Source organism: Sturnus vulgaris, unplaced genomic scaffold, assembly GCF_052056855.1.
Source record: "Sturnus vulgaris isolate bStuVul1 unplaced genomic scaffold, bStuVul1.hap1 Scaffold_87, whole genome shotgun sequence".
NCBI classification, from domain to species: Eukaryota; Metazoa; Chordata; class Aves; order Passeriformes; family Sturnidae; genus Sturnus; species Sturnus vulgaris.
This window is the reverse complement of record NW_028276756.1, coordinates 3,583,040-3,600,532: the sequence shown is the minus strand read 5'-3', so window position 1 is coordinate 3,600,532 and position 17,493 is coordinate 3,583,040. Positions and strand designations below refer to the sequence as shown.

At 51.2% G+C, this 17,493-nt stretch overlaps 2 protein-coding genes across 2 annotated transcripts in view; both read right to left on the bottom strand.

Moving 5' to 3' along the window:
* The window catches only part of LOC148217326 (olfactory receptor 14A16-like), a 169,692-nt gene that overhangs the window by 41,195 nt on the left and 111,004 nt on the right, over nucleotides 1-17,493 (bottom strand). The window lies entirely within an intron of this gene.
* On the bottom strand, nucleotides 2,810-3,742 carry LOC148217329 (olfactory receptor 14J1-like). The gene has a single exon (XM_088158764.1). It carries the CDS (start codon nucleotides 3,740-3,742, stop codon nucleotides 2,810-2,812), a length of 933 nt encoding a protein of 310 aa, XP_088014890.1.

Here is a 17,493-nt window from a genome sequence, read left to right as displayed (position 1 = left end):
CGAGAGGACTCAGCCCCAGCCATGGGGAAGGTGCTTGGCCAAGGCAAAAGGAGGCTCCCTGGGTGCCCTGCTCCCCTGTCCCTGAGCTCCTGAGAGCTCTGCAGCCCCTCCTGCCATCCCATCTGCCCAGGCCAGCACAACAGCCCCGGCCTTGGGGCCCTCCAGAGCTGCTCCTGCTCCAGGCCCAGGACCCATCCCAAAGCTGGGATTCGGCATTGGAATGAGCTGCCCAGAGTGAGTGCGTCACCATCCCTGGAAGTGTTTCAGGAAAGACTGGATGTGGCACTGAATGCCATGGTCTGGGTGACAAGGTGGTGTTGGGTCACAGGTGGCACTTGATGCTCTCCAAGGTCTTTTCCAGCCTGGGTGATTCTGTGATGGCTGTGACACTGCAGGGCCCTGGGGCAGCAAGGGGCCATTGTGACACTGCAGGGCCTCGTGGAACTGAGAGGACCAGAGTGACACTGTGTATGACGTGGCACCAAAGAGCCAAGGGGCCACTGTGACACTGTGGGGCTACATGGAAGCAAGGAGTCCATGGTGACAGTCTGGGTCCTGGTAGAACCACAGAGGCCACTGTGACACTGCAGGGCCTTGTGGAACCAAGGGGCCATTGTGCCACTGCAGAACCAAGGAGAGCCTTGTGAGAGCCTGGGGCCCAATGGATTCAAGGGGCCATTGTTCTATTGCAAGGTCTCTGGGAACTAAAGGAACAATTGTGACACTGTGGTGCCCCATGGAACCAAGGGTCCCTCTTGACACTGCACGATCTTGTGTAACCAGGGCTCCATTGTGACCCTGCAGCACCAAGGAATTCCTGGTGGCACTCACAGAGGTCATGGAACCAAAGATCCATTGTGACAGTGCGTGGCCCAAGGATCCAAAGGACTTTGGGACACCAAGCAGTGTAATGGAACCAAAGGCACATTGTGACACTGAGAGACCTCATGGAATCATGGAGATGACTGTGACACTCCAGGGCCTCATGGAACTGTGAAGACACCAAACTGGGTTTGAGTGTTGATCTACTGTAGGGTAGGAGGCTCTGCAGAGGGACCCGGACAGACTGGATCCAGGGTCCAAAGACAACAACAAGAGGATTAAGAAGACCAGGTTTCAGGTCCTGCACTTTGACCACAACAACCCCTGCAGTGCTACAGGCTGGGGACAGAGTGGCTGGACAGCAGCCAGGCAGAAAGGGACCTGGGGGCACTGATGGACAGCAGGCTGGACAGGAGCCAGCAGTGTGCCCAGGTGGCCAAGAAGGCCAATGGCTCCCAGCCTGGATCAGGAATGGTATGGCCAGCAGGAGTAGGGCAGTGATTGTTCCCATGTGCTCAGCACTGGTTGGGCAGCACCTCGAATGCTGTGTCCAGTTCTGGGCCTCCCAATTTAGGAAGGACATGGAGGGGCTGGAGTGTGTCCAAAGAAGGGCAACAAGGCTGGTGAGGAGTCTGGAACCTGCAGACAATTCCTGAAGCACTTGGAGGATGATCCTGCACCCCAAGGGATCTTCCCATGGTACAAAATCGTAAACTGGAATGACGAGTGGGGCCAGAGAGGGAAGGGCAAACAGAGATGGGCTGTTTAGAGGGGAGGGGATGGGGATGGGCAATAGGAAGAAATCTTGATTTGAAAAGAGCAAAGAAAGCAAAGGTGAAGCCAAGGAAATGCTCAGGGCAGTTTGGGGGTGGCTGCCAGGCAGCCCTGGCTCTGAGCAACAACATCTGCAGTGGGACAGGAAACTCACAGCTGATGGGAACAAACTTTCTGGCTGACTTCAGAGGCCACGACAAAGCTGAGTGGTTTCCCTGCCGTCCCCCAGCCCTTGCTGGCCCCAGGGGCTGATGGCATTTGTGCTCACTCAGCTCCATGTCCCCACAGCAGCACCATGGGGGTGCTGAGGCTGCTGTGTGCAATGCAAACAGGGGCTCCTGAGCCAGTGCTGCCGTGTGTGTGCCTGCAAGGATGCGGCTCCTGTGTGAGCTGGGGGAGAGGCCAGGGCTGCAGAGGGGGGATGTTGTTGGCAGGTGCATGAGGACGCTCTGGGACGCTGCCCTGGGGTGTCCAGCGCAGTGGGGATGGATCAGCCCCTGCTCTGCTGCTCCTTGCCAGGGTGTCCCCCTTGCAGGGAGCTTGCAGAGCACCAGCCATGCTGTTTGCCCCCAGCCTGCCCGTGGCCAGCCTGGGACTGCTCCCGGGGCTTTTCTGTGCTCAGCATTGGGCTGGCCAAGTGTTGTGGAGAGAGCCTGGCCAAGGAGCCTGGAGCCCCCAGACCCTGGCCTGAGGCGTCAGCGCTGCCCCAGCAGTGCCCATGGCCTGTCCCTGCTGCAGCCCCGGCACTGCCACCCCCAGGGCTGTGCCCGGCCCCGAGAGCACTCAGGCCCTGCAGCAACACGAGGGCCAGGAGGGCAGTGGGGCAGTGGCATGGGAGCAGCACTGGCAACACCAAGTCTGCTGCTGCTGCTGGGCACAGCTGCTGTGCCAGCACTGATCTGCCCCAGCTCTGCACACAGACATTGCTGCTGCAGCTCCAGAGAAGGGAACTAAAGGAGCATCCCTGGAGAAAACTTTGCTGGGAGATCCTTTATTTCATATACAGCCTCCAAGAGTGGAGCTCCTCATTGACAGAATCTGTGGCCAATGGGAAGGGTGAGAGAAACAAAATGAGAAATAACACGAGCATAGGCTTATCTTTGTGGACAATATAGAAAAACTAAAACAAAGGAAAAAGAATCCCACAACGAACAAAACAAGAACTATCAAAAATGGCTATTATTTATGTTATTTTCATTATTTTTCTGGAAGTTTAATGTCCCTGAAACCCTCCAGTCATCAGTCTCCACATTGCAGCCTTGAGCTCCTGGTTCCTGAGACTGTAGATGAGGGGATTCAGGGCTGGAGGCACCACTGAGTACAGAACTGACATTGCCAGATCCAAGGATGGGGAGGAGATGGAGGGGGGCTTCAGGTAGGCAAACACTGCAGTGCTGAGAAACAGGGAGACCACAGCCAGGTGAGGGAGGCAGGTGGAAAAGGCTTTGTGCCGTCCCTGCTCAGAGGGGATCCTCAGCACAGCCCTGAAGATCTGCACATAGGAGAAAACCATGAACACAAAACATCCAGAAGCTAAACAGGCACTAACAGCAATGAGCCCAATTTCCCTGAGATTTGAGTGTGAGCAGGAGAGTTTGAGGATCTGGGGGATTTCACAGAAGAACTGGCCCAGGGCATTGCCCTGGCACAGGGGCAGGGAAAATGTATTGGCTGTGTGCAGCAGAGCATTGAGAAAGCCACTGGCCCAGGCAGCTGCTGCCATGTGGGCACAAGCTCTGCTGCCCAGGAGGGTCCCGTAGTGCAGGGGTTTGCAGATGGACACGTAGCGGTCGTAGCACATGATGGTGAGAAATGAAAATTCTGCTGCAAAGAAAAAGGCAAAGAAAAATACCTGAGCAGCACATCCTTCATAGGAGATGTGTCTGGTGTCCCAGAGGGAATTGTGCATGGCTTTGGGGACAGTGGTGCAGATGGAGCCCAGGTCGCTGAGGGCCAGGTTGAGCAGGAAGAAGAACATGGGGGTGTGCAGGTGGTGGCCGCAGGCTACGGCGCTGATGATGAGGCCGTTGGCCAGGAGGGCAGCCAGGGAGATGGCCAGGAAGAGGCAGAAGTGCAGGAGCTGCAGCTGCCGCGTGTCTGCCAATGGCAGCAGGAGGAAGTGGCTGATGGGGCTGATGTTGGACATTTCATCATTCAAGGTATCGTGTACTGTTGAAAAAAAAATGGACAAGCTAGGACAGATTCCTTCTAGTCAATCATGTGCAATTAATTTTGGAAACGTCTCAAAGCTACTACTCTTCCTGTGGGGGAACTTCCGTAAAATTTCATTTTTGAGATCGGACTTTGCTGCTGATTTGTAACTTCCTTATCTTCATCAGTGCTCTCAGTCGGAACACTGAGGAGCCCAGAGGGAAGACAGGGCTTTCTGAGCCCCAGTGCAGGCAGTCCTGCTAGTCCCACAGAGCTGCTCCTTGCTTTTCACACCTCCCTCTAACTCAGGGTGATGGCACTTAAATATTCTAGAGAAATAAAGTAGCCTTTTTGAATGATCTAATTTCAAAATAGAGAGAGGGAAACCAAGGGTTGTTCTTGCTCTCTGCTTCCTGGAGTTGTGCCTACTGGGAGCTGTTTCTCTCTATCCAAGCCTTGTCCCTGCCAGTGCTGCCAGAGCCCAGCCCAGCCCTGTGGGCTCAGCTCTGCCCTGCACACCCCTCCCAGCACAGGGCACTGCCCAGGGCCATCTCCCTGCCAGCAGGGCCTTAAGGGCAGCTCACACAAACTGAGATGCTGCAAGCCAAGGGGCTGCTGCTGCTGTCTGGAGGCACAGGAGGGTGAGGAGGCACTTTGTGAGGGAGATGTGAGGCAGATGTGCTGATGGCCAGGGGGACAGTGCAGGAGTGTCAGTGACACAGACACACCTGACAGCCCCTTTGCCTTGCCTTGAGGAGAAAGCTGAGAGCAGCCCTGGCCATGCAGCACCATCTCCACAGCAGGAGGAATCTGCCCTGATGGGGGTGGCTCCTTGCACCTCCAACTTCTCCCCACAGCCCACGGGGAGCTGCCAGGCAGGCTGAGAGCTGTCCCTGGCAGGTGGCACATGGGCTGGGCTGGCCAAGAGCCCTGAGGGCTGCAGGAACTGCTCTGCAGGACAGCCCTGGGCAGCCCTGGCTGCAGCCCCAGCTTCAGCCCCTGCAGCCGTCCCTGGCAGCAGGAGCCGTCCTGCCCTGTCCCTCTGACGGTGCCCAGGGCAGCCCCGCTCTGCAGCACATCCTCCTCCTCCTCCTCCTCCTCCTCCTTCTCCTCCTCCTGCTGTGCCTCAGAGAAACTGGGAGAGTCCTCCTGACACATCCCCAGGCTGTGGGCTGTGCTGGCTCCAGGAGATGCCTCCAGGAGCACAGGGGACATTGCCCTGCACCCACACACTCACCATGTCCAGGGCTGTGAAGATGTTTCCCCAAGTGCAGTCTCAGCTCAATGTCTTCCCAGTCCTGATTGCCTTGAGCCTGTCTGTGCCTGGCTCCTGTGCCCTCAGTGCCTGCAGGCAGTGCCCTCAGCCCTGCTGGGCTGGCAGAGGAGCTGCTCCTCAGCAGAAATGTCTTTTTGAAGCTTCTCTTGGTTTACCTTGGGAGCTGCCTCTGTGCCAGGAGCCCGGCCCAGCTCAGCAGCACAGACACAGCACAAGGACTTTAATGAATCTCTTGGTTCATTAAATGTTTACATCAGAATCATTCCCTGAGAGAGTGTTCAAAAAACTTTTCAAGAACTAATATGTGAATTAAAAGACTGAAGTTTCTTGAAGTTTTAATGGGTCCCACTGTGGGACATGACTGAGAAAGTGTCCCCAGGTTCCAGTCACAGCAGAAAATTGGAGGCAGAGATGACAGGTGGGGACAACTAGAAGCCAAGTCTTGGTGCCCTGGGGCACAGCAGGGTCTGTGCCACCAAGGGCTGGGAGGAGACACCTTGTCCTGAGCCACTGGGGCCTCCTGGCACAGCCCCAGCAAGGCTGGCCACTGGCACCCCTTGTCCTGCTCTCAGCATCCCCCCACATCCCAGTGGCCTCACGGATCTGCTGGGACGAGTCCCTGGGGAGCCTTGGTCAGGAATGGCCCTGGGGGGCTCCTTCATGCTCCCAGGGACTGCAGGTTTTTTACAGGACTTTGGGTTTTGCTTTTCCCTTGGAGTTCTCTGAGATCTTTGTGCAATCATGGCTTCCAATTATCTGCTTTAATTAGTCCCTTGAGAGCCTTTGTCAGTTAAAACACTTACTGGGGTTCATTAATGCTTCAAGACACTCAGGGTTAATTTAAGTTCTACTTTTTGACACTGAGTCTCTAAGAGGTTTGTGAAGTGATGGCCTCCAATTATCTGCTTTAATTAGTCCCTTGAGAGCCTTTGTCAGTAATGATACTCACTGGGGCTCATTAATATTTGAAGGTACTAAGTTTTTTTAAGGTACTTGGAGTTTACCTTTTTACACCAACTCTTTTAGTAGTTTATGCAGTGATGCCCCCAATTATCGGCTTTAACAAGTCCCTTGAGAGAACTTTGTATTGACACTCACTGCGGCTCATTAATACTTCAAGGAACTTTAGTTTTTTAAGGTACTTTCCTTTTTCCTTTCTTTTCTCAGTCTCTGAGACATTTTTGGGCAATCCTGGCCTCCCATTCTCTCCTCCAAAGAGTGTCCATGAGGAGCCTGTGTTGGGGATGGACCTCAGTGGGGTCCATGGATGCTTTGAGACACTTTGGGTTTTTCTTCTGCCTTGGACTCCTGGAAAGGTTTGTGCAATCTCCTCTCAGGCCCTGAGGTTCAAGGGCTCAGCACCAAATGCACCACGGGGCTGATTGGGATCAAGGAAGTCCTGACAAACCATGGCTCTGCCTTGATTTCCCTCTGGTCTGGTGCCGTTCATTAGGAAGATTTCCTACTACAGTTAGAGAGAAATATTTCAAAGAGCTTCTATGAAATATGAATTCCTATTTTAAAGAGAGTGTTTTATAGCTCTTCTCATTATACATATGTGATTGCAGTATTCAGTGGTTTATATTGATCCAGGTTCTCTCCTCAGGAGCTTTGGCCTGCTCAGAGAACCTGTGCCTTGAGGTCTGAGCCAGTGTGGAGAACCTTGCTCCACATTGCCCAACGCCATCCTGTCTGTCTTCACTCACCTGGGACCTGCTTTGCTTGGAGAACTGCCTGCACTTAGGCCAAAAGTAGTTTCTTGCCTTTTTTTCGTTTTGTTTTGAAGCATTCTAAAACTCCTGAATTTCCTCATTGAAAACAGACACCTTCTATGAGTGTGTGCCAGCCCAAGGTACCACCAAACAGGTTCCCCTTCTCCAAGTCAGAACCCTGCAAGGAATGTTTGAAACCTTTGGACTCCTTGGTTCCACAAGGCCTTGCTGGGTCACCATGCACTCCTGGTTCCATGAGGTTCTGTTCTGTCAGAATGGAGATTTGGGTCCATGGGGCCCCACAGTGTCACAATGCTCTTTTGGGTTCCATGAGGCCTTGATCTGTCACAATGGACTTTTGTTCCTTGAGGTTCCATACACTCAGCAATGGTCTCTGTAGTTCCAGAGTGTCACAATGGACTCTTGGTTCCATGTGGCCCCACAGTGTCACCGTGGTCTCCTTGGTTCCACAAGGCCGTGCAGTGTCACAATGGCTCACAGGTTCCATGAGGCCCCACAATGTCACAGTGGCCCCTTGGTCCCATGAGTTTCCCCAGTGTCCCAATGGTTCCTTGGCTCCACATGGCCCTGCTGTGTCACAATGGACTCTTGGTTCCATGGGGCCCCACAGTGTCACAGGGGTCTCCTTTTCCCTGTGGCAACCAGCAGCAAACCCCACTGGCAGGCCCAAATGCCTGGGAAGAAGAAGGAGAAGGGGACATTTGGAGTGATGGTTTTTGTCTCCCCAGGGCACAGTGACGTGGGCTGGGGCCCTGCTGTCCTGGAGATGGCTGAACACCGGCCTGCCCATGGAAGGGCTGAGAGACAACAACCTCTGTGCATGGAACTGCAACAGCAGAGAGCTCAGGCTGAAGGCTGGGTTTAAAAGACTGTCACCAGCACAGGAACCATCAATGTGAGAGGAAAGATGTGTGCTCATGTCTTTCCAAATCATTTGGTGGGTGCAGGGATGGGTGTTAAGGTGTTTGAAATGGGTTGTAACATTTCTACTGACTTTGGGCAGCAGGTTTGTTACCGGGCCCAGCCAGCTTGGCTCCTGACACAGACAAGGGTTTTCACTGGTTTGTACTGGTTTTTACCTATTTTCCTGGTTTGGCGTGGTCCATACTGTTCTTTCTTGTACATACTGGTTTCTACTGGTTACTACTGGTTTGCATTACACTGTTGTTTACGGTTTTTTTACTGTTTTTTTACCACTTATACTGGCCCATACTGGTCCAGACTGGTTTATACAGGTTTCAGGGTGCTGTTGGAGCTGTCATTCATTGGGCAGTGCCTGGGGGTGAACCCCAAATCCTACGGGGTGTGGCACCACCAGGGCTGGGTGCTCGGCCATGCTGCAGTGCCCCCTGCTGGCCGGGAGGACCTGGCACTGTGCGAGCACCTCCTGGTGGCCGACCCCTGAAACTGTGAGTGGGTTGTACTGGTTTGTATTGGTTTGTGCTGGGATGGGGTCCAGGGGGTGCTGGGATGGGGCTGGGGTCACTGGGTTATACTGGGTTGTACTGGGAGAGCGTGTGTGAGTTTTCGGGAAGACCTAGCACTGTGTGTACTGGTTGTACAAGGTTATACTGGTTTGTACTGGGATGAGGTGCTGGGGTGTTTCTGATTTGTACTGGGCTCTACTGGGAAAGGGAGCAGGGCTGTGTGTGAGTGCCCCCTGCTGGCTGGGAGGACCTAGTAGCTGACTGTGAGTTATACTGGGTTATACAGGTTTATATTGGCATGGAGTGCTGGGGGTCACTGGGTTATACTGGTTTATACTGGGATGTGGTTTTGGGGTTGACTGCGTTGTGATGGGTTATAGAGGGATGTTCTGGATTTTACTGGGCAAAACTGAGGTGTACTGGGTTATACTGGAAGGGGGCTTGGGGATGCTTGGCACTCCACTGGGAGCAACTTCTGGGGATGCTGGCATTACTGGTTTATACTGGGATGGGGCTTGGGACCTACTGGGAGTGACTTCAGGTAGTGCTGGCCTTACTGGTTTATACTGGGAGCTGCTGCCATGGGCTCATGGGCTCAGGGGTGGCTCGCAGTGTTTATTGGTTTATACTGGTGCCTTCCCAGTATAAACCTGGGAGCCCCAGGACCACACTAGGGGCCCCTAGACTACACTGGGAATGGGTTTGGGTGCATGAGACCTTACTGGTTTCTACTGGGAGCTGCTGCCACAGGCCTCAGGAGCTCAAGAGGGGCTCCAAGTGCTTACTGGTTTATACTGGTGCCTTCCCAGTCCACACCTGGGAAGACTGGTAGGCACTTGCAGCCAGGCAGGACCTCAAGGCCGAGCTGGTCTTCACCAGGGCCTTGCTGAGCCGCAACTTCTCCAACTTCTTGGCCTGGAAACACTGCCTGGGGCTGCTGATGCCCACCAGGAGCTATGGCAAGGGCAATGCCCCCTGGAAGGCTGAAGGAAGGTGAGGGATTCCCCAAAATATCTCCCCCAATTTTGCAAGATCCCCAAAATATTCCAGCCCCTCCCTCACCTAAAGTGGGAGCTGGTGGGTTCTGTCAGGTTGAGTGGGTAGACCTGGTGTTCCTAAATCCCCATTGACTTCAATGGGTAGACCTGAACTCCTGGATACCTGGGTGCCCCCATTGAGATATTGGGGTTTCCCCCACTGCTTCCCTGAGATTTTGGGGTGCCTCCTTTGCCCACCCCAGAGCTGGAGCTGCTGCAGAATACCATCTTCACCAACCCCATGCACCAAAGCACCTGGCTGTACCTGCACTGCATCCTCTCCTGAGGTAACTCATGTCTCCCTCTCACCCCTGATGTCCTCACCTGGAGTTTTGGGGTACCCCTGAATGTTGGGGTGCCCCCCAACAGCCCCACAACTGCCAAGGGTCATCTGTGTCCCCATCGACTGGGAGGACGGTGGCCATCATCTTCTCCTGGCCTGTCAGGGTGAGTCAGGGCACTTGGGTGCCCCAAAAATTACCTGAATATCCCTGAAAATTATCAGGGTACACCTGGATACTGCCCAAAATCACCTGGATCCCCCTCAACAATCACCAGACTACACCTGGTTATCCCCAAAAACTCACCTGAATACCCCCTGAAATCACCAGGATATTCCTGGTTACCCCTTGGATTCCTGGATTACCAAAAGCTCCTGGGGCCCCTAAAAACATCCTCTTTGCTTCGACTGGGTAGACCTGGTGCCCCTAAACCCCATTGCCTTTAAAGGGTAGCCCTGCTGTCCCTAAATTCCTATTGACTTCAATGGGTTAGATCTGGAGTCCTGTTTATCTCCATTTATCTCTACAAATTCCTCCCAGTGGCCTCACTTTTGCTTCAGTGCTCCCAATCACCCCAGTGTCCTCCCTTAGCCCCTCCCAGTGCTCCCAGTTTAAAGAGTAACTCTTCCCAATCAAGCCCTATCAATGGGTAGACCTGGTGTCCCTAAATCCCTATTGACTTTACAGGGGTAGACCTGGTGTCCTTCAATCCCCTTTGTCTTCAGTGGGCAGAGCTGATGTCCCAACATTTTTGCTGCTAAAGATCCCAGTTATTGGCTTGGAATTCCCAGATTTCAGGCTGAAAATGAACATTTTTGGACTTATCTGGAGTCACAGCTCCAGCATGGCACGCAGGTGAGGGATCAGGGATTCGGGATTGGCCTCCAGGAATTCATCCAGCACATCCAGAGCATCAGCACTACTATCCTGGAGCAGAAATTCCCAGAATTCAGCCCAAGATTTCCCCCAAATTTACACAAATTTCTCCATTTTAGGACCAAATTTCAGAAAAATCCCATTGACTTCAATGGATAAACAAGGTGTCCCTAAATCCCTATTGACTTTAATGGGATAAACCTGGTGTCCATAAGTCCCTATTGATTTCATTAGTCATGTCTGATGTCAAAAAAATGTGCATTGGGAGATTGATATTACAAGAGATGGGGCAACTGAGAGACGTTGTCAAAGATGGTTTATGGCCTCATGGTGTCAGTCTCATAGAAGGGTGAGACATTAAAGGTGTTACATCCAACACCATAAAATCAGAAGCCTCCTCATTCTTAGTTACAATGCCTTATGTTAGTTTTTTAGCCTATCAAATACTTCTGTGAAGTTTTCCAGCATCATTTTGCACCAATCATTAATTGCTTTCCTTCTCATGGCTTTGCAGTAATGTGTCATTTTTCAACCAATCCTATAACACTTCACAAACCTACATTGATATATCTTAAACTTCTAAATAACTTTATGACAGGTTCTATTGCTAAGCTTTACAATCTTTTACTATCTTACTTAACATACTGCTTTGCTTACATAATGCATATTTGTGTTTGCTTAAAACATATTTCTACTTAAACTAATTATAACTATATGATGTATGTATATTATACTATATAATTATAACTATATTCTTGTTTTATATCTATTTTACTTTTCATGCTCTGATTCCCCAAGATTTCTCCAAGGTCTTAGGTCAAACCTTGGATCCATCTCAATCTCTGAGCCTGTATGCACAAGGCCCTGAGAGCTCTCCATGCCTTCACTTCCCACACCACCTGTCATCTCTGCCTCCAATTTCCTGCTCTCACTGGAACCTGAGGACACTTTCTCAGTTGTGTCCCTCAGTGGGACCCATGAATGGCATCAGAAACTTTGGAGTTCGATTTTGACTGAATTCTTCAGAGGTTTCCTAGCAAACCACCGTTCTGTCTTGATTTCCCTCTGGTCTGGCGCAGTTCATCAGGAAGGTTTTCATCCCCTGTTATGGAGAAATATGACAAAGGGCTTCTTAGAAATATCCATTCCAATTTTCTGGGGTGTATTTTTATTATTGTTCTCTTTAGAGCAGAGGTGACTGCAGCATTCTGTGATTGATATTTGTGAGAAATGGATTTATAAAGGATTCTCAAAGCCTGACTGAAAGCTCACACAGTCTTGTACATCTGGATGCAAACTCTGAGATAAGGTGTGCTGACTCAGAATGGCCCTGGAATAGAGAAGACCTTGCTGAGAGACAGATTGAACTAGAAACAAGTTTCAAATGACGGCCTTGCAAAAAGACCAGAATTTTTTAAAGAATTAGAACTGTGAAAGATGCATTGTGGTAAGAGGATGTGGAGTAGAATACTCGGTGATTGGTGTTAGAAGTATTAGCACCATTGTGTGGCAAAAGCTAATAGGCTGAAAAGCATTTCTAAGGTATTGTAACAAGGAAATAACTTGGCTTCAGATAGAATGGCATTGAGTTTTACATCTCTTATGTTTCACTCTTCAATGAGACTGATAATGGAATAAAATCTTTTTTAAAAAGTGCCTCTCAGTTTCCCCATCTCAGGCTCATTTCCACTCGGAAAACAGGTCCAGTATATTTGAATCCACGTTTGTAATCCTCATGGTCTATTTTTGTTCTGTCCTCAGTCTCCATGCAACCTAGCCAAAGACTTCCTAGCTCCCATAGAGTGATCATTTCCTTGGGGCCTCTAAACCATGTCCTGGGAGATCTGTGGGCCCTCCCAAAGGTGTTCAGCCTTGGAGATTTTGTGATTTAAGTCCAGCAATGGCTGAGTAACCTTTTTTCTTAAGGTTTTATTGCCAGAATAATAGAGAATATCTTTAAACTTAATGAGGGCAGATTTAGATTTTCCATACCGATTAAATATTTATGATGAGGTTGGCTGGACACTGGCACAGGTTATTGCCCTCTGAATAGAAACCCCATCCCTGGAAGTGTCCAAGGTCAGGGGCTTTGTATTACCTGAATGAATGAAGATGTCCCTGGGTAATGGACTGGGAGTTGGACCAGAGGCTTTTTTTGGTCTCTTCTCACTCAAACCATTTGACAATTTTTTTATTCTTATATCCCCCACTGCTTCTCCACAGGGTACAGCCAGGGGGTGGTTGGACTCTTCTTCCCAGGGAGCAGTGACAGGACAAGAGGATAGAGCCCTAAACTGTTCCAAGGGAGGTTTAGGCTGGACATTAGGAAATGTTCTTCACAAAAAGGGTGATGGAGCATTGGAATGGGCTGCCCAGGGAGGTGGGTGAGTCATCGTTCCTGAAAGTGTTTAAGGAAAGACTGGATGTGGCACTGAGTGCCATGGTCTGGGTGACAAGGTGGTGTTGGGTCACAGGTTAGGCTTGATGCTCTCAAAGATCTTTTCCAGCCTGGGTGATTCTGTGATTCTGTGATGATTGTGACACTGCAGGGCTCTGAAGAAGCAAGGTCCCATTGTGACACCGCTGGGCTAAATGGAACCAAGGTCCATTGGTGACTCTGGGTCATTGTGGAACCACAGAGGCCACAGTGACACAGCAGGCTTTGTTGAACCAAGGGGCCATTGTTACACTGTGGGGACTGGTGGAACTGAGGGAACAATTTTGACACCTGGGTGACCCCTGGAACTAAGGGCCCACTGTGATACTGCAGGGCCTCATGTACTCAGACACCACGGGGACACTGACACTGCAGGGTGTCATGGAACCAAGAATCCATTGTGACACTGCAGGCTCTTGTGTCACCAGGGCTCCATTGTGACACTGTGCAATCAAGGATTCCATTGTGGACCTCTGGAGCCTTATGGAATTTGAGGGCACCTGTGACTTCGTGGGGCCTCATGAAATCAAGAACACAGTTGTGACACTTTTTGGCCTCGTGGAAACATGAAGTCCATTGTGACACTGTGGAACCTGATGGAACAATGGGGCCATGGTGACACTGCAGGGCCCCATGGAACCAAAAGTCCAGTGTTACTCTTTGGGGTCTTGTGGAACCATGGAGACCCCTGTGACACTGCTGGACCTTGCAACAGAGCCCCAGTTTTTCAAAGGCACATGAGTGCCAGCCCTCAGGAAGCCACGGCCAGCCAGCTCTGTCTCTCCTGGCTGATTTCATCTGGGAATAATCTTTGAATATACGGAAATTTGGAGGACAAATACCAATTTTGGCACTGGACACCTGGAGGAGTTCTTTCCCATAGGAAGGAAAGCACTGAGCCCCAGTGCTTCAGGGGCAGATGAGAAGTGGCCCTGGACATATCAAGATCAGCTGGACTTGCCAGGTGGCCCCCAGGAGGCCCAGCCAGACCTGTTCAATGTTCCCTTGGTTCCTTGGGGCCCTGCAGTGTGACAATGTTCTCCTTGCTTCTGAAGCGTCACAATGACCCCATGCTGCCATGACACCTTGCAATGTCACTGTGGGTTCTTGGTTCCACAAAGCCTTCAAGTGTCACAATGGCCCCTTGGCTTCATGAGCACTCACTGTGTCACAATGGCTCCGCTGTAACACTACAGGCTCCACAAGGTCACCATAAACCCTTGGTTCCTTGGGGCCCTTGGGTGTCACAATGGTCTCCTTGGTTCCATGAGGCACCACGGTGTCACCATGGTGTCCTTGGACCCGCATTGTCACAACTGACCCATGGTTCCATGAGGTTCCACAGTGTCACCATGTTGGGTGTCAGAGGCTGGATGAGATCAATGTCCCAGACACCTCAGGATGCTTGGAATACCCGTGTGGGGCCAGGGCCGGGTCCGGCCTGGGATTGTGGTGGGACAGAGCCCCAGCCCCAGCCTGTGACTGGCACAGCTGTCAATCAATCAATCACACAGAAGGGGTGGTGCTAACCCAGCTCGGATTGGCCGAGCTGTCAATCAATCACACAGCAGGGGTGGTGTTAACCCAGCTCTGATTGGCCAAGCTGTCAATCAATCACACAGCAGGGGTGGTGCTAACCCAGCTCTGATTGGCCGAGCTGTCAATCAATCACACAGCAGGAGTGGTGCTAACCCAGCTCTGATTGGCCAAGCTGTCAATCACACCATAGGGGTGATCTTATCCCAGCCCAGATTCTCTTTTTATCGACCTTCTCTCCTGGTGTTGTTCTCTATTTCTTCTCCTTCTAATCCTGCTTACCTGGAACATTTTTGGATAGCTTAGCATCTTAATGGTTAAAGGTTTCTAGGTTAAATCACATCAGTGAAGTTAATGATATGATTTGACACTTATTTTGGATTGGATCTGGTATTAAACTCTTTGCAAATGCTCCTTGATTGTCTATATCTTTCCAGTAAAATTTTGTGTCATTTGGACCTCTTAGCTCAGTTGGTTGGAGCAGGGTGCTGGTATCACTGAGGTTGTGGGTTCAGTCCCTGTGTGGGTCATTCACTCAAGAGCTGGAGTTGATGATCCTTGTGGGTCCCTTCCTACCAAGAATCTTCTGTGCATCTGACCATGTTGAGAATATCTGGCTGGGGTATCTCCTGTGCAATAAACTCAAGTAAAGGAACCTCTGGTCACCCCCAGCATTTCAGTGTTCTGGGGTGTTCCAGCCCTGCAGGCTCAGCACGGCCTCTTGTTTCCATCAGGCCCTGCTGTGTCGCACTGGCCCCTGGTTCCATGAGCATCTGGAGTGTCACACAGCTTGATGACATTTGTCCTTGCTGCCCCTGCCATCCCACTGCCCCAGCAACAGCCCCGAGCCACCCGTGAGGGACAGGCCCTGCTGGGCCAGGCCTGGGCTCAGGCCTTGGCCTTTCTGCTTCCTCCACCCAGCCCAGGCCTTGCTCAGCATTGCAGTTCCCTGCTCACAGCCTCGGGCTCCTGCAATCCTGCCCTCAAGGATCTGCTCTCACCAGTCCCTGGGGAGCCTTTGGCACTCCCTGCCCTCAGTGGGGCCACTGATGCTCCAAGGGACTTGGAGTTTTGCTTCTGACTCCTGGAGCAGCTTCTTCAACCTTCTCTCAGTGCCTGAGGGTCCTGGGCTCAGCCCTAAGTCCACTGTGAGGCTGATCAAAATACAGAAAGCCTTCAGGAACTCTTTGTCTTACTCCAGGACTTGTGCAGCTGCTTGGAGTCAGTTTGGATTTCTGTTAAGGAGGAAGATTTCAAAGTGAGCCTCATCACTTTTTTTCTTTAATCAAGTGAGTATTTTGTTTTAAATTACAGTTCAGAGAAGAGCTGATAGAAGCGTTTCCCAAGTGACCTTGATGCTGAATGTCTCCTTAGGAGGTGTGGGCACACAGAAGAATGAGCCCCTTGCAGGCTGACCCTGTTTGGACAACCTGCTCCTCACCCCCAGCCTCACCATGTCTGACATCGCCCACCTGGGACTGACATCCCTGTTCCCTGCAGCAGAACCTTGTCCCCTCAGCTCTGCAGATGGGTGTCCCAGCCCATTGCACCATGTCCCACCTGCTTTCCTCAGGGCTCTGCCTGCACACAGGCCCAGGAGAAGTTTTCCTGTTTGTGAGGAAAGAATGGAAAAGCCTGAGCAGGTTTCCTGAACAACAAACCCCACGGAGGAACCACATGCTCAGTCCAGGCTGTCTGGAATGATGTTGCCTTTCTACAAGGGACAAAGTGAGCAGAAATTATCTCTGGAAGCAGAATTTTTGGAGTCTTTCAGATGACTTCTCTGTCTCTGTCCCTTCCCTGAGTCTCTGTTGCAGATGGAAGCTGCTCGTGCCATTGTCACCTTTAATCCCTCTTTTGAATGCAGACAGATTTTCCCAGGTGTGTTAAGCAGGTGCTGCTCAGTGTTTATGCAGAGCTTTTGTATCCTCATGGAACCAAGGGGACCCTTCTGACACAGTGGGGGCTGATGGAACCAAGGAGACAATTGTGACAGTTCAGAGCCTCACAGAAACAAGGCTCCTTTGTGACACTGAGGGCAATCATGGAACCCAGCAGACCATGGTGACACAGCAATGTCACATGGAACCAATGATCCATTGTTACACTGCTGATTGAAGGAGACCATGGTGACACTATGGAACCTCCTGGAACCACAGGTCCAGTGTGAGACAGTGGTGCCTCATAGAACCAAGGAGACCATTTTGACACTAAGGAACCTGATGGAGAAATCAATCCATTCTGACACAGCAGGGCCTCATGGATCCAAGGGTCCTTTGTGGCACAGCAGGACCTCGATGGAACCAAGGGGACCATTGTGTCAAAGCAGGGCCTAATGCACCCATGGAGACCATTGTGACACTAAGGAAACTCATGTAACCATGGCAACCGTTGGGATGTTATGGAACCTCATAGAACCGAGGGTCCATGGTGACTCTGTATGGCCACCTGGTACAGAGTGACACCATTGTGACACAGCAGGGCCTCATGGAACCAAGGAGCCTTTGTGATACCTGAGATTCTAATGGAACCAAGGGTGCATCGAGACACAGCAGGGTCTTTTTGGAACCAAGGAAACCACTGCTAAAAGCAGGGTAACTCATAGAACTAAAGAGTCCATTGTTATACTACAAATCCTATGGAACCAAGGATCCATTGTGAAACAGCAGGGCCTCATGGATCCAAGGGGCCACTGTGACATATTGGGGCTGCACTGTCCATTATGACAAAGCAGATCCAAGGAGGCCATGGATCTAAGGGGATATTGTGACAATGAAGATCTTCATGGAACAAAGGGTCCATTGTGACACAGCGGTGCCTCATTGGAACAAGGGAACCATTGTTGACAGCACAGAAACTCATGGAACCAAGGAGCTGTGGTGACACAGCAGGGCTACATGGAACCAAGGAGACCTGTGACATTTAGGAACCTAATGGAACCGAGGGTCCACTATGACACTGCAGAAACAAGGAGACCATTGTGATACTATGGAAGCTCATGGAATGAAGCAGCCATTGTGACACTCCAGGGCCTGTTTGAACCAGGGAGACCATTGTGACACTCCAGAATCTCTTGGCACTGAGGTTTTATTGTGACACAGCAGGGCCCCATGGAACCAAGGGGCCATTGTGAAACTGTGCAA

What these genes read in the sequence shown, in the direction of transcription:
- LOC148217329 (XM_088158764.1), bottom strand. Translation starts at nt 3,742, where the DNA reads ATGTCCAACATCAGCCCCATCAGCCACTTCCTCCTGCTGCCATTGGCA.